This window comes from Fundulus heteroclitus, chromosome 8 (assembly GCF_011125445.2).
Source record: "Fundulus heteroclitus isolate FHET01 chromosome 8, MU-UCD_Fhet_4.1, whole genome shotgun sequence".
Taxonomy (NCBI): domain Eukaryota; kingdom Metazoa; phylum Chordata; class Actinopteri; order Cyprinodontiformes; family Fundulidae; genus Fundulus; species Fundulus heteroclitus.
In genome coordinates this window covers 14,735,444-14,750,317 of record NC_046368.1, presented here as the reverse complement: position 1 = coordinate 14,750,317, position 14,874 = coordinate 14,735,444, and the positions used below count along the sequence as shown (strand labels likewise).

Below are 14,874 nucleotides of genomic sequence, written 5' to 3'. Positions count from 1 at the left end.
ACATGTCACTTTAGGTATCAGAGAGCCTCAGGGGCTATGACTTTTTAAATACCTATGCATTCCTGCTTGGGGGGGGCGGGGGGAGGCACGCTCACAAAGGCATCAAGAAGAAATGTTACATAATAATAAGTACTATGCAGAGACTTTTTATGTGAAAATGCTGAACAATGAGTTTTACAGCGCCCTTCACACTCACTAGCGACCCTGCAAAAGATGTGCTATCGTCTTTAGAATAATGATACAGAAAAAAAATGTAGCATTAATAAATATCTTAATACATTTAAAATGTAAATAATATAAAGAGAGATAGATTACATATATAAGAACAGACAAATACAGAATATAGTAAAAGCTGATTCAAAATACCACATAGTAAGTCTAACAATCTTCAAATACACCTGAAGTATTCTAATGAATAGTTTGGCTGTAAGTATGTTTAAGTGCATCAAAATGTAATACACTTAATATATTAAAGATATATTAAAGATTTGAATTTAGCAATATTTGGTGCCTATTACCAAATTTTAACAATTATACCAAAATTAATATAGGGCATCCTTTGTGTTTACTTCAGCTAGAAAGACGTAATCCGCCCTCACAGAAACAACTGCAATACTTCAGTCACAAACAACAAATTGGCATGTACATATTGTCTAATTGTTGCTATGGTTGCAGTTCTCTAACAGTGAGCTTTGAACATCTTGTTATTCTTACCATCTTGCTCACTGTGTGTTGAGTGGGAAGATAAAAGTAGTAGAAATTTATAATTTTTGAGGGGTGGCTGAAATAACATCTGTCATGTCAATCATCAAAAAGAATCAAAAGGCTGGATTTCAAATAATATCCAAGAAACCCTGATCAACTTACAAGATGTAAATTAAAAACGTGCTTCGGCTACATTTATTTTAAAGGAATTGTTAGTTATCCAGCATCAGCGATTTTGGTAAAAACAGTTTGAACCCAGCTAAATAAATATAGACAAATTACAGGCTGTATTTTTTCTAACTCTCTGTCTCAGATTATAGAACTATAATAAAAGATACATTTCTTTTAAAGCTTTTAACATGTATTTACCACAAGTTCCAAGGAAAAGGGTGCTGAACACGTTTTTCTAAAAATGTAGGAGTCTTTAAAACAAAAAACAAAAAAACAGACTGGACACGTATTTCGAATTCAGCCACCTTTTATCCAACTACTTAAATTTGTAATATGTGGGTGGAGCATACAGAGGGGAAAAAAAAGGGTTGGTGATGATGAAAGAAGATGAAAGTGGGAGGAAAATGCGGTAGCAGAGTTGGCAGGAGAGAAACAAAAGCTCATAAGACAATAAATATCTAAGTGGGAAAGAGAGCAACATTTGCTTCACTGCTCGGTTTAAACATTAGTTAGGCGTGTGAGCTGGGAGCCTAGAAACAATGAAATGGTAGAAAGTGAGTTCTGCTAGAATCATGCCTGGTATCTTCTAGGCTTATTGAAACACAGCTTTTACCCTTTAACACATGTCCTCCAGAGATACTGACGATCAGATATAAAAGGTGCAAAACAAAAGAACAGTCTTGGCAGAAGGGAGGAGAGGATGTTGTAGCTTTGCAGATTTTTAAAGACAGTATCATAAGCACTAATTATCCAAGTAGTAGGCAGTGGACAGCTTACTAATTACCAAGACATTATTAGAAGGATTCACTCTGAGAAAAAGGGGAGCCGTTATCACATAATGCGTAATAACTCTGATCACAACAGCAGAGAGGTTGTCAAATCTTACATTGATGGCAACAAATTTAAAAAATACGTGATATGATATATACAAAAATACATGATCTGATACAAAAATATAAAGCAAGAAATGTCCATCTTCGTAAAGGTGAAAACGTAAAGATTATCCCATGATATTCTTGCTTTCGAATATTATAGCAGCCACATTGCTCTAAATAGCACCAAGTCTCCATTAAAAAAAAGCAGCCTGCCCCTGTGAAGCTTATCCAGAGGGTTTGGTTTCCCTTATGACAGCTTATACTAGCTACTACAATCAGATTCAACACAATAAAAACCGTAGGACGCATGCAGCGCGTACAATGGTGGATCAAAAACAGCTAATTCAACCGACTCTGCAAACACACGGCATAAGCATCTTTCATCAGGCCTCGCCTCCTCTCGCAGTGAGCCGCTTCGCAATCCGGGCCTTTCAAAGACAGCATCATTGTTTCAATTTTCGCTTATTCCAAAAAGGAGCAGGTTTGGTCACCTTTGAGCATTTCTGAATTCAGCCAGCACTTGATCCAAAAAGTGCCTCAACAAACAATCAAATCAGTGCATAAGGCTGCATAGTTTTATTTGTCCGACTTCATCGTGTGCCAGTAGAAAGACAGACTGCAGAAAATTATTTCTCCGCTAGTCTGTTAGTTCTCGGCAAGTTCAATGTCTTCTTAACTGCATTTAATAAATGGATATACGTAGACTTAACGTAAACCCTGACAGACCCAGTAAAGACTTTCAATGAAGCTGGTCAGAGTTCATGGAAAGATGGTTGACACTAACCTGACTCTAGCCAGATGTATTTCGCTCCGCCTAGCTCCACTCATACATCTGGGACATCTCCATAGGAATTGCCTTCTTTGAAGGCTGGGCTTTATCAAAAATCCTTGCATATGATTGAATAAGCCACTTGTCTGTCATCTTTATCGACGTGCTATTTCAACCACTCACACCGAAGCTAACCCGTGACGCTGTGAGAGCGACGCAGGGAAAACATTTTTTTTTTAAATGTGTTTGCGGCTCTAGTGGCACGCATTTTATTGACAGTGAGCTGACAGGAAGAGGGGGGAAGACAGGCGGCAAAGCAGTTCGGAGTTGATCCAGGGCAGACCACATTGAGGACTAAAGGCCTCCTAATATGGTTTGCGCTAACCGCTCCAGACGGACACGCCCCGGAAAACAAAACTTGCCAAATCCGGTCGGGAAAAGGGCGAAAACATGGTTTCCACCAACAAAAACCTTCAGAGCCGTTCTCTGATGTTCTTTTAATGAAACAATATTAGGTAGACTGGACAAAACGGAAGAAATAGCAGCATCAATGTTAACGCTTGCTTCCTCAATGCGAGCCGCCATTGCTATCAAAACAGTCTCACGTCATGGTTGCTTCTCCACTACGTCACATCTATGAAACTCCAGCCCTGCGTCCTGATTGGCTAGACAATAAAACTGGTTGGAGAAATCACTCTCTATGGGCGATGTCCCAGATGTATGTGAGTGAAGCTAGGTGGAGCGACATACATCTGGTGAGAGTCAGGTTAGGTTGACACAGGGCAATCCTGGAATAAAACTTATTAGAGGCTAGAAAACCTGGAAACTTGGCTGGAGGTTAACCATCAAGCAGGACGACGACAAAAAACATACACACACAGCTAGAATGGTTTAGATATTTGCATATTCATGTGTGGATGTAGTCCAGTCAAACTCAAAGTCGTCAAAGAAAATTGGTGGTCAAAAAAGCTATACATCCAATCTCAATTCAGTTCAGTTCTTTGTTATCCCACGGGGGGAAATTTGGTGCACAGCACCCAGTCAAAGATGAGTCTGACTTCAGCTGCTCTGCAATGAATTTGCAAACTTTTCTCTAGATTTCTCTAGTCTCTAGATATGCAACGCTCACAGAGACATAACCCAAAAGACTTGCAGTTGTAACTGCAGAGAAAGGTGCTTCTACAAGGTATTTACTGAAGGGGGTTTGAATGCAAAGACAACAGCGTCTTTCATTATTAGTGAAGTCTTTGTAAACCATGTATCCCTTTTCTTGCACTTTACAATTACCGAATGTAACCAAATAACATAAATTAAAAACTGTGCTTGCAAAGTCATAAGACGTAACAAAGCCCTGTAGGCATGAATACTTTTATGAGGTACTGTATCTATTTACTCATCAGTAAGTCCTGGCTTCTAAATGTTGAGGATCAGGTGGAGGATGAGTACAGCCTGAGGGCCACTGCAGTAGCCCCAAAGTAGAACTGGAGCTGCTGCAGCAATGACAGGAGCCAACCTACTGCCACCTGGTCTTTTAGGCAGCAGGCCAGTTCTGCATGCACCTGATGTGATAACAAGAGGAGCTGACACGCAACATCCATCATGTGACGGTTCAATCTACACATCAAATGACTGCTGTGTCCTATTTACACTATAAAGAACTCCTGTCTTTTTTGTACGTTTTGATGTAAAAAAGCTTTTAGTACTTGCTTTTGTCACAACACCTTTATGAATCTTTAAAAAAAGAAAACTATTTTTGTTAAAAGAGACCAGAGTATTGTTAAATTAACAAAAGCTTCTAGATTTAACGTTCGGTTTTCCGTTATTGTGACTCGCACAAGTCCTCACAACCTCCACCCAATGTGCCCTGAGTATTTAATAACATTTAGTAAACCTGGCTTGAAGAAAATAAGTAACTAGCTACCATTACAGGAAAAATAAAAGTTGGAAAAAAAAATGCTCCCTTTTTTATATGAGTGCAAATGTAAGAAGCAGTGAGACCAAAAGCATCTCAGGAAATAAATGAAAAGAAGAATACCACGAAACATATGTATTATCTAGATCAATCAAAATGTTGGGACTAATTCAAACCCCACTCTGGTGGTTACATTTTTTCCCCTTTGAAAAAGTGTGCCTTTTCAAGTAAAAGATGCAAGAATTCATTATCGGTGCCAGCAGCTGCAGGATGATAAACTTATTCAGCATACAAATGCAGCCTCTTCTCTTTTTAATGACTGAATGAAACCCCTGGAATAAAGCTGCCCACATGAAAAGTGTCTAAGCCGAGCCTGCCAGCTCATCATTATGTGCGCTACACTTCATCCTGCATCACAAAAAAAAAAAAATGTTCAATGTGCAGCGGATGTCAATTATGTGATACCAGTTAGAAACGTATAACTCCAAAGTGGGGTTGCATGTTACTAACGGCCACTGCATAAAAACACACATTAAAGCAAAAGAAAAAAATATTTAAAAAAAATCAAGGCATGTAGAATCTCTACAATGCTGCTCAGATGTAGATATACAGGTGCTGGTCAAAAGTGTGGTCATCAGGTGCATAAATGGTCGTTCATTTCAAGCTTTTTAAAAGTGAATTTTGAACCATCTTTTCCCTCGGTGGAATGATGAAACATTCAACTTTGGATGTTCTTCAAAAGAAAATTTGGTTGGACAGCTTTGATTTATTTTGGGTTTCATTTACTTCACACAGTGTAAAACTGAAAAATACAGGGTAAACTACAAACATACATAGAAAACAAAACAAATGGGACAATTATAAAGTTAAGGTAGGCTCCTTTTTCTAGAGAACTCTTTTTTCCTGCCACAGTTAGACTGATGGCAAACCTCTAACTCACAGGGTAGCTAAAATTTTCTGTCGTCATCAGGGGTGCAATCTTCTTTTCTTCTCATGAGTCCAATTTCTACTTCAAAAGCCATTTTCTATCCCAGTATTTCCGATAATCATTACGTAATGCACTGTATTAAAATGTTTAGCTGCTTTTAATGTGCAGTTTACTTTGGGTTTTATGTAAACTTTGACATATTGTTAACTTTAGTTGTTTTTATTGTATGTTTATGTCTTTTTAAAGAGGTATTTTTTCTTATTTTCGTTTTTAAATGGATGCAGACAGAGCCTTGCACAAGCCATTGTAATATGCCCAAACCTTTTGTGCAAGTACAAATTTGCAATAAAGTATCCAGTTCAACCTCTATTGGTTTACCTTTTCGTTTCATGATGATGTTAAACTGGCTTCGCTGTTGAAATTGAAACTGGCAAACCAGCATCTTCCAGGTTATGTGTTGGTGGTCTCTAGGTTGTTCTTAAATATGCTCCCGAATACCTTCACCATCTGAGGGCTATAGTTTGGGTCGCATGGTTGAAATTACATAACCTTAGGGCTTGAACACACATCACCCCTTGTTTTGAATTCAGTAAATCTGGACAACACTAACTTTCTGGTATGGTCTTGAATGCAACTGTATTAAAAATGTATGGACTATGTTTAAATGCTGTTTATAGCCTAACCCCAACCAACCAACCAACCAACCAACATTGGCCACAAAGGCGACTGGTTTCCCTGCAACTTGCTAAGCTGACCACATAAAAGGGTCATACACAAAGCTTCTTATCAGAGCCAACACTGTATAAAATATTCCAGATATGAAGAAGAAAAAAAAAGTGTACAAATCTTGAAAAGATAAGGGAGAAGCGGTTCTAGTCAAGGCATTGTTCTGACTCTTAAATTACAAAATTCAACAAGATATATGTTTCTTCTGCTCTGATAAAACTTGTCACTGTTCTTTCACAGCTCTCCTGGTGTAACAAATGTGTCTTTTTTTCCTACCGCTGCCAGCCTCATGTTACAAACCCCTCAATTTCACCCCAATCAGTTATATTGTTTATATCCAAAGGGATAAGAACGGTCTGTCACCAAAGACCTTCTCCCACACAAAGAGGGGAAATGAAACTAGCTAGTTTCACACATGGTTTGCTAAGTAAATGTACAACTGGAAATGCAAGCAAGTAAACTTCTGTTATAACGCACCTTTCCCAGGATAAAAAAAACACCAAGTGCTTCACAATAAAAACACCCATAAAAACAAAACTGAGAATAAAAACATGAAAGAAAGTTTTTGAAAAACAGCACACATGCAAAATCATACAGTATAACAGGAATAAAAGCCAATCTGAATTAATGGGTCTCCAGCTCCTTCATGAACCAACAAAGTCAAGACAGCGCAAAGAAGGAGGCAGCGCAGTCCTAAAGGACCTATCCATCTGGTCCTAAAATGAGGAACCATTAACAGCACTTGACTGCAGGATCTCAAACAGGAGAACCTCTCTAGAAGCTCAGTGATATAGACTGGAGCAGGACCACACAGGGCTCTAAAAGTGAAGACTAGAATTTAAAAATGAAATCTAAAGTGTACTGGAAGCCAATGTAAAAAGATTAAAAGTGGAGTAATGTGCTGTCTCGTTTGTATGTTGGTTAAAACCCTTGCAACCGCATTCTGAACTGACTGGAGACGGTCGAGATGCTTCTTTTTCAACTACATCAGAGGGGACTGTTTGTGAAGCCCAGCCTTTTCGGCAGATTGAGATTTGAATAAATAACATATTAAAATGCATTACTTTTCTTTGTATTATTTGGATGCTCTTCAATCAAAAATCAATCAATCTTTATTTCTAAAGAACTTTTCATACAAAAAGAATATAGCCCGAAATACTCCACACAAAGCGAAGAAAATAAAGGATAACCACCCCCCACCCCCAAATTGTGCAAAAACTGTGCTCACTCAGCTGTAAGTACATGTACACACACGTACCTGCCTACTTATATCTTAACTGTAGAAGGCTATAACACTGGAGATACAATCCAAAACACAGACTAAAAGGTAATTACCAATGGGAAAATAAAACAGTAAAATAATAAAATTTAAGACATCTACATCTGATGTCTTAAATATTGGTTAGACTGATATGATAAAAATAAACGAGAATGAACATACAAATATCAGTTAATATGTCGGATAAGATAAAAACATAAAATCTAAAACCTTAAGATCATAATACAAACAAAAAGTAAAATACTTCCAGCTGCTTTCAGATTGCCAGGGTGGTTGTTCCACAGTTTTGGCCATTATAACTAAAAGATTATTCCCCATGGGATTCTGTCATATGTTTGAGGAAATAAAAACTTCTTGATAGCATCTCTGCATTAAGTATTTTATGGCCTGACCAGCCATTACACGAACAGGCCACTGATGCTTGTAATGATTCAGTATGCTTGATGGAAATGTGCTCTTTAGACATCCGTTCCCACTATTCAACAATACAAATTACAGTAACATTTTCATATCGGTTTTATGTCTTAACCTAATGTCAAGTACACAAAATTAGTACTTCAGGCATATAATGCATCCTCATTGCAAGGAAGCACATGGATTTTCAATTAGTCATAAAAGTGCACAAATTCGACTAGGAAAACAGAATAATGTTTTCAATAAAGTTGAACTTTTTCAGGCTTTTAGCATTATTTTTGGACAATGGCTGAATGAGGCTACGCAGTACCGAGCTTAACAATGTGTGCAACACAATGCACCCTATCACAGAGTGCTATTCTGCACCTTGCACCCAGGCTAAAAAATATCTGAACTTGAATGCAGCTTTCTGATATTTCAAAGCATCCCATCAGAAGGAATCCAGCAAAGAATTACAAGCTGACCACACTGAGCTGACCGTGTTGAGGTTTTCTTCGACTGATTTTAATTGAAGAGCAGATTGACAGACTGCCACACAGCTCTACACCGCCTCTCCCATCAGTGCTGAAGTGACTTTTGTTTCAGGACAGCAACTGATGAACGAGCCCAACTTTTATAGCTAGACAATATTATGGCTGATGTTTTTCTCTTCTCATCATTACTGAATAAAGGTGCCAGGCTTTTCTCTGACAGACGGCTGAATGCTCCGTTTAGACTGCAGCTTGAAAGGATGTTTGTACCTATCTCTTCAAGCACTGAGCCTTACTGAGGCAACGTGTACAGCACACATAGCTTACCATGTGCAAGGAGCACTGACCAGTCCTCATAGCGAGAGGCTGCTAACAAGACTACCGCATAAGGGGGGTGATGCATAGGGGTGTAAATTTATCAAGATACGATGCTATGTCGATTTTTTGGATGACGATACGATATTTACCGATATCAAAAAGCGATGCCATTGATATGATGCAATATCATCTGCCCCATCTAACACAATTATTTACATTGATACAAAAAATCCAAATCTGATTTGACCATTTTTTTCTAAGCTCTTGCAGGTAGCAGGCATTTAAATGAAAAAAAAATTCTTCTAATTTAATTAAGCTCGGCTTAGACAATTTTCATGTGGGCAGTTTTATTCTTCTAATAAATATTATCATTATTATTAAATCAGCTGTTCACTATAGACTAATGCCTGAATTTCAAAATGACGATGTACCTTAAAAAACGACATGGATCAATATTTTCTTTTTGTATTGATGTAATTGTATCATTAATCATTTTATTGATGCGTGATTTTTTTTTTTTTGTAGGTGTGCCGCAGTAAGAGTGAGCTACAATTTTTGCTTTGTTTTGCTCATTTTACTAGTAAAGTGAGGACTTTAATGTAAAGTCAGGTATTTTTTGGTCCTCATTTTATTTCCGGGCTAGGGGCTAGGTTTAGTACTAAGGTGACAATTAGGTTTAGGGTCAGGGTTAGGCAATAGAAAGGCATGAAAATGAATGGATGTCTATAGAAATCAAAGCACGGCCCTCTCTTTATATTTTAAACAAGGATACGTGTGTGTTCTGTGCTATCGTATAAAAAGATTGAACAATATACAGCTAATGTTTCTAAACTATTGTTTTTAACTTAATTGCACATCATTACTTTACATATCAACATCTTGGCAACTGTTGCCTCATGTAAAGCTTTCCTCATGTGATAGAGAATTTAAGAAAACACGTATGACAAAAAGCATCAAAACACTTTTATTATTGTCATAGTCTGCACCAAACAGTGGTCAAGAGAAAGAAAAGGAGACTGATATTTTTGGAATCGTGTTAAGATACTCAGTATGTCCAAGAAGTGTGTCTTTGAGTTCAACACAACCATTACATCTAACCTTCAGATGATGCCAGTTTATATTGTGTTACATTTTCTTTATGGAATAAGACTGAGACATATACTGCTGGCCATGATAAAAAGTATTAGAGTGCAGCAGCACTGGGTCAGAGAAGTTCAACTAGACACCAAACTATTTTGGTCTTCAGTGGACTGATAGAAAAAGAATTGGTTTCCTCGATTGACAAAGACCCTGCTTTTAGGCACAATCTTTCCAAGTCTAAGTTATTAAGGTTATTCAAGGCATTTGGAAAGATGGCTGGATGAGGATCCACCAAGCTTGGGTTATTCATCGGGTAGGATATTTATAAAAAGCCTACAATTTTCAAAAGTTTGTAGACAGACACGTAAAAAAGGTTATGAATAAAACAGATGCAAGGGATTTAATCCTGTGTGAATAGAACCTGATACTCTCCCTTCCCGCTTTTTACTCGCACACTAAAATGGTTACTACATGCCTTGGATGTTTCCTATATGAGGGCAAAAGAAAAAGGTGGAGAGGAAATAAGAGCCATACGAAGGGTTTTTTGTTAGTGACGGCCAAATATTCTGTATGTTCTTAAGATCAAAAAACAACAAAATATTTTCACAAATAATCGTCTTTAAATATCTTATTTAAAATTACGAATCTGAATAAACTACCATAGTGTTTGTTTTCCATATTTCCTTTGAGACGGACACATTATAAAGACCCATATTCTTACCTCTTGTTGCGTATATGACTCTAGCTCAGCTCTCTTGGCCTCGGGCTCTCCAGCGATTGGGCCGCGGAGCGTCTGCAGGAAGAGCGCTGCCTTTCTCTTTCTCTCCGCCTGTAGCTGTTTCTCCTTGGACTCCTTCGATGCCTGGGCCAGCTTCTCCCTGGCTGCAGCTGCGAGACGATCCTCCAGTTTCTGCTTGGCTGAGGGCAAAAAGATGAGACAAAACAGGAGAAACGTTAGCACTGTAGTCACTGTCCCCTTACTATTTGACCACGGAGACATTCTACTAACAGAGATACAATAGGGGAAGAAAATAGGCGCCTGTTTATATTCAGAACTTATATGTTTGTAAGGAAAGTGAAAAGTGTAAAAAAGTAAAAACGAAATATTTAGACAAAATCAAAAGTGAAGTAACAAGCAAGAAGAAAAAAAGATAGTGAAAGTACTTTTCCACTTTACCTGGCACATCTAAGCGAAGTAATTTCAGGCAATTTTCTGAGTTTACCACAACTAAAGATTGACAGAGTTGTTGCAAAAAAAAAAAAAAACACGTAACAGCCAACCGCATCTTGGGTGACACATAATTTCATGCAATTCGGGGTTTATACAGAAAGGATTCAAAGTGGGGGGAAAAAAAACAGGTGACAAGAGACAAGACGTGTTCGTAAGAATGAAAGGAAAAATATCTACGATTTGATAGAGGAGAGGAGATGAAGAGGCAAGCTGGGGTTGGAGAGGTAAGGACGAAACACAAAGAATGACAAGCTGCTCAAAGTAAATGAAAACAAAGAAAGCCCGATGTAGGCTAGCAATGTATGAAGAAAATGCTAACCAAATGTAGTTTTTTTTTTCAGGTTATGCAACCGCTGGGGATACAGGAATCTCTTAAGTGCTAAAAATAGGCCAGCTGCTGAGGCAAATCACACTTGAGTACAGTGAACAACAGCCAAGATGAGCAGAATCCAGCTGTACCCCAGACAATGACAACACAATGCTGGCATGCATTCGTCTTACTACTGTACTTTCAGAATCATTTCCAAATACATGGAGATGAATGTACAGGCTGTGGAAAAATGAGGAAAAGGGATTTGCCATCTAATCATTATCCAATTAATTTTGTAGGCTTATGTTGCATGAATAGAGTGAAATAGGATGACGAATCCAATCCCAAGTACTGGATTTAAATCTCATTTAAAGGGGACATAACATTGAAAATCAAAATTTTCAGCCCTTAAATACATTTTGTTGTGGGCTTGGGGCCCCTGGAAATACTGAAAAGTTGAATTTAGTGTGGGGTATTTAGATTCTTTTTGGGTCATACTTTTCAAGCCGTTCAGATTTTTCGATTTTCTGTTCAGGTTTTCTTCGCTGTCAAGTCACAGCTCTTTTTGCACAGCGTCAAAATAAAGTAATGGGCATCCCACCATTTTTCTGCCATGTTTAGCTGTCGCTTCGGTTTTGTAGTCCAAACGCAAGGATGCCAAAGATTTCAAAAGACTTTATTTTAGGTATCATAGCCTTGCAGTGTGCTCATAGTTATAGTTATAGTTTCTTGAGAACACAAATGTAGTGCTGATTTTGAGTAGCATTATGGTAGGCATTATTATTTTCTTTGCTCTGGGTGAGACTCCGGCTTGAACACGTAAAGGTGGGTTCACGCGGCAGGATGATTATCCCAATTGTTGCTCCAAACTTCTCCTTCCAACATGCCTCGATTATTGTTGTGTCTCTTAAGATAATCCTAAGAGATATTCCTGCTTTTGTATGCTAAGAGTGACCTGGTCCACTCAGAAGAACATCGGAATCACTCAGACTTCAAATTGGGGATATTCAATATGTTGGATTGTCTTGCACTGATATCCTAGCGTGTGGGGTGTTCCCCGAGGACAAACGAGCACACAGTCTGTTGAATTTGATGTGTAGCCAATCAGAAAGCGAGGTGAGGGAAACCCAGACAGACTTCCATATCACAGTGAAGCAAACAAGATTCCCTGTTTGCGCTGCCTCCACACCTTTAACCAATGGCTTTACTTTTTGTTATGTTTCTTTCTCGGTCGAAATTAGTCCATAAACTATCACCGTTATTCTTCCTGGTCTCTATGTTTATTTACTCTGAACTCACGTTTGACCTTGAGCGGTTTTGCAAGATTTCTCGCCTGGTTTTTGTATGATCCCTGTGTAAAATCTGTTCTAGTGTGGTGTGTTGTGCTTGCTTTTGACTGGACACCACACACTGTACGAGCAAACCTGTTCTAGCTACGATTTTTTGTAGCCTCTCAGACTTTGAAAATCGGCTGACTATTTTAAAATCCTGATGTGTGAATCAGCCTTAAGGCTGAACGGAAACTTCTTCCGCTGATATTTTTTTAATCAATTTGGGAATGAAAAGTTTCTCTTGCACTAGATAGTAGCATCTCTGCCATTAATCTACAAAAAATGGCCAAGCGGGTGAAGTGGAAGATCGTGGGAGATGGTAGGGGGCAGGGTGTGAAAGGCTGCATCAAAACAGCATGAAAAGGCTGCAGTCTAAGAGGCTGCTTATAATGGGTCATAAAGAGGGCTCTCCTGAGCTTCACTGACGAAATATTCAGACCAAAGCCTTGCAGTTCCCCTACATAGACCACAACTGAAGGATGTGATAGTGAAAAGGAAGGATTTAAAAGCATATTTGCCCTTTAAGGCATTTTAAAATGATCAGTATCAGACACAGTGACTAAGCCATATGGTCTCATTTGAGCAGCCAATTTTTAAAAGCAGCCAATTGTTGCCACGCATAGTTTGCTAAAACTGCATTATACCCAAAAATTGGGTTAATCTAAGAAAAGTGGGGTTTCCCTAACAATGCAAGTCTGTTTTAAAGTCTACAATGATAATCAGTGAAAGAGAGACTGTTTTGGTTGCTGCACAGCAGGTCCACCTGAAACATACACTGTGATCAGATACACCGAGACATCTCTCAGTGTAGATAAGACAAATGTGCAGAGGCCAGCTGAAGCACTAGTTGTTATATATTACAACGTTCAAATCAAGGGGCTACATTTACAAAACAGGAAAACAAGTCTCTTTGCAAGTTTTGTCTGCATGATCAACTGAAACTGCATTAAGCAAATGTGCCAAGCTGAATTATCATGGAGTCCTTTCAAAACAGAGTTAGCATTCGCCTGGCACTTCAGTAAAGTGCTGTACATTACAATATCAACAGGCACAAGTTGTGAGTTCATTGAATAGCTGTCTGGATCAAGGCAGATGTGCCTTTAGAAAGAAAAATGTTTAAAAGCAAAAAAAAAAAAAAAAAATCTTGCAAAATCAAAAGATTACTTTAGACCTTAGTAGATGAGTCATGTGGATATATTGCACTTAATTATATACAAGGTTGCATATTTGTTTCTTTAGAACTGAACATTTTTTCATGTTCCTGAATTAAAATACTACATATAAATTTGATTCTACAACAGGGAAAGAGAAGCAAAGAAAAGTAAAACAAAAAGAAAAAATGAGAAAGCAAATTATCTACACAAAAGGCCATTTTAAGTCATTGGAGGAACAGCTTTGATTATACTTCGTTGGTTAATCATGTGAGTCAGATCATGTCAGCGTTTAAGTCTGCAACCGCATAAACGCAAAACCCATAATGTCAACTAGAATAGAAGTCGATGAGGCTGAATAATTACAACTCAGACATAAGTATATTACAAATTGGATTCACGCTTTCATATAGTAACAATCTTTTTCTAGTGGTCCCACAATCAAAATATCACATCCACTGGGAAATTATCGCACCTCTGGTTTGTTTATCACAAACCCACATTTGATGGGGGAGGCCTTTTTTCAAGCCATCACCACAGATAAGTGTTTGCTGTCTACTACTGATCTCTATGCTATCTGATCAAGTTAGGCCTACTGACTGGCAGCCACTTTGCTGCACAGCACAAGCAATTCAGTCAGCTTTTTATTAGGCTGCTTCAGTCTCTTTCTTTGGCCGCCTGTCAGCTTCAAAAAAAGCTATTAGATTCTTAAACTGTTCCAGTGAACCTAAAGAAACCTGACAACCTCATTGATGCTGAAAAGTAGCACATTTGTCTTTGACCGTCCGTCTGTCTTTTAAGGTTCAATTTAACAGCTGTCTTTCCAGTCAAAAAGAGATCATTATGCTTTTCATCTAATCTGTAACTAAAGTAAAAAAAAAAAACTAAATATGAATGTCTTTTAAGACACAGACTGTCACAAGGGCATTTGTACTTACAAGAAAATTTTAATCAAAAGAATATGATATGCATGCCAATGAAAATGTAGCATGCTATGGTAATGCCATGTTATTTCCCCATTGCGGGACAATAAAGGAATTCTTATTTTATCACTACACTAAAAAGAGTGAAAGAATGTGTCGCTATACTTTTTCTTTTGTGATTTGCCTTTAATTATTTGAGAATGAGTAGGATAATTGTGATGAAGAGTTCTGGGACAGCCATTCCTGCACTTGTTCAGGCTTTAGCAGCTGCCTTGATCAAA

General features: G+C 38.1%; 1 protein-coding gene across 2 annotated transcripts in view; it reads right to left on the bottom strand.

Moving 5' to 3' along the window:
- Positions 1 to 14,874, bottom strand: part of LOC105930962 (splicing factor SWAP) — a 77,750-nt gene that overhangs the window by 21,369 nt on the left and 41,507 nt on the right. For both annotated transcript variants that reach the window (XM_036140164.1, XM_036140165.1), the window contains exon 14: positions 10,369 to 10,565. In XM_036140164.1, coding sequence (XP_035996057.1) covers positions 10,369 to 10,565 — 197 coding nt within the window. The remainder of the gene's footprint in view (positions 1 to 10,368; positions 10,566 to 14,874) is intronic.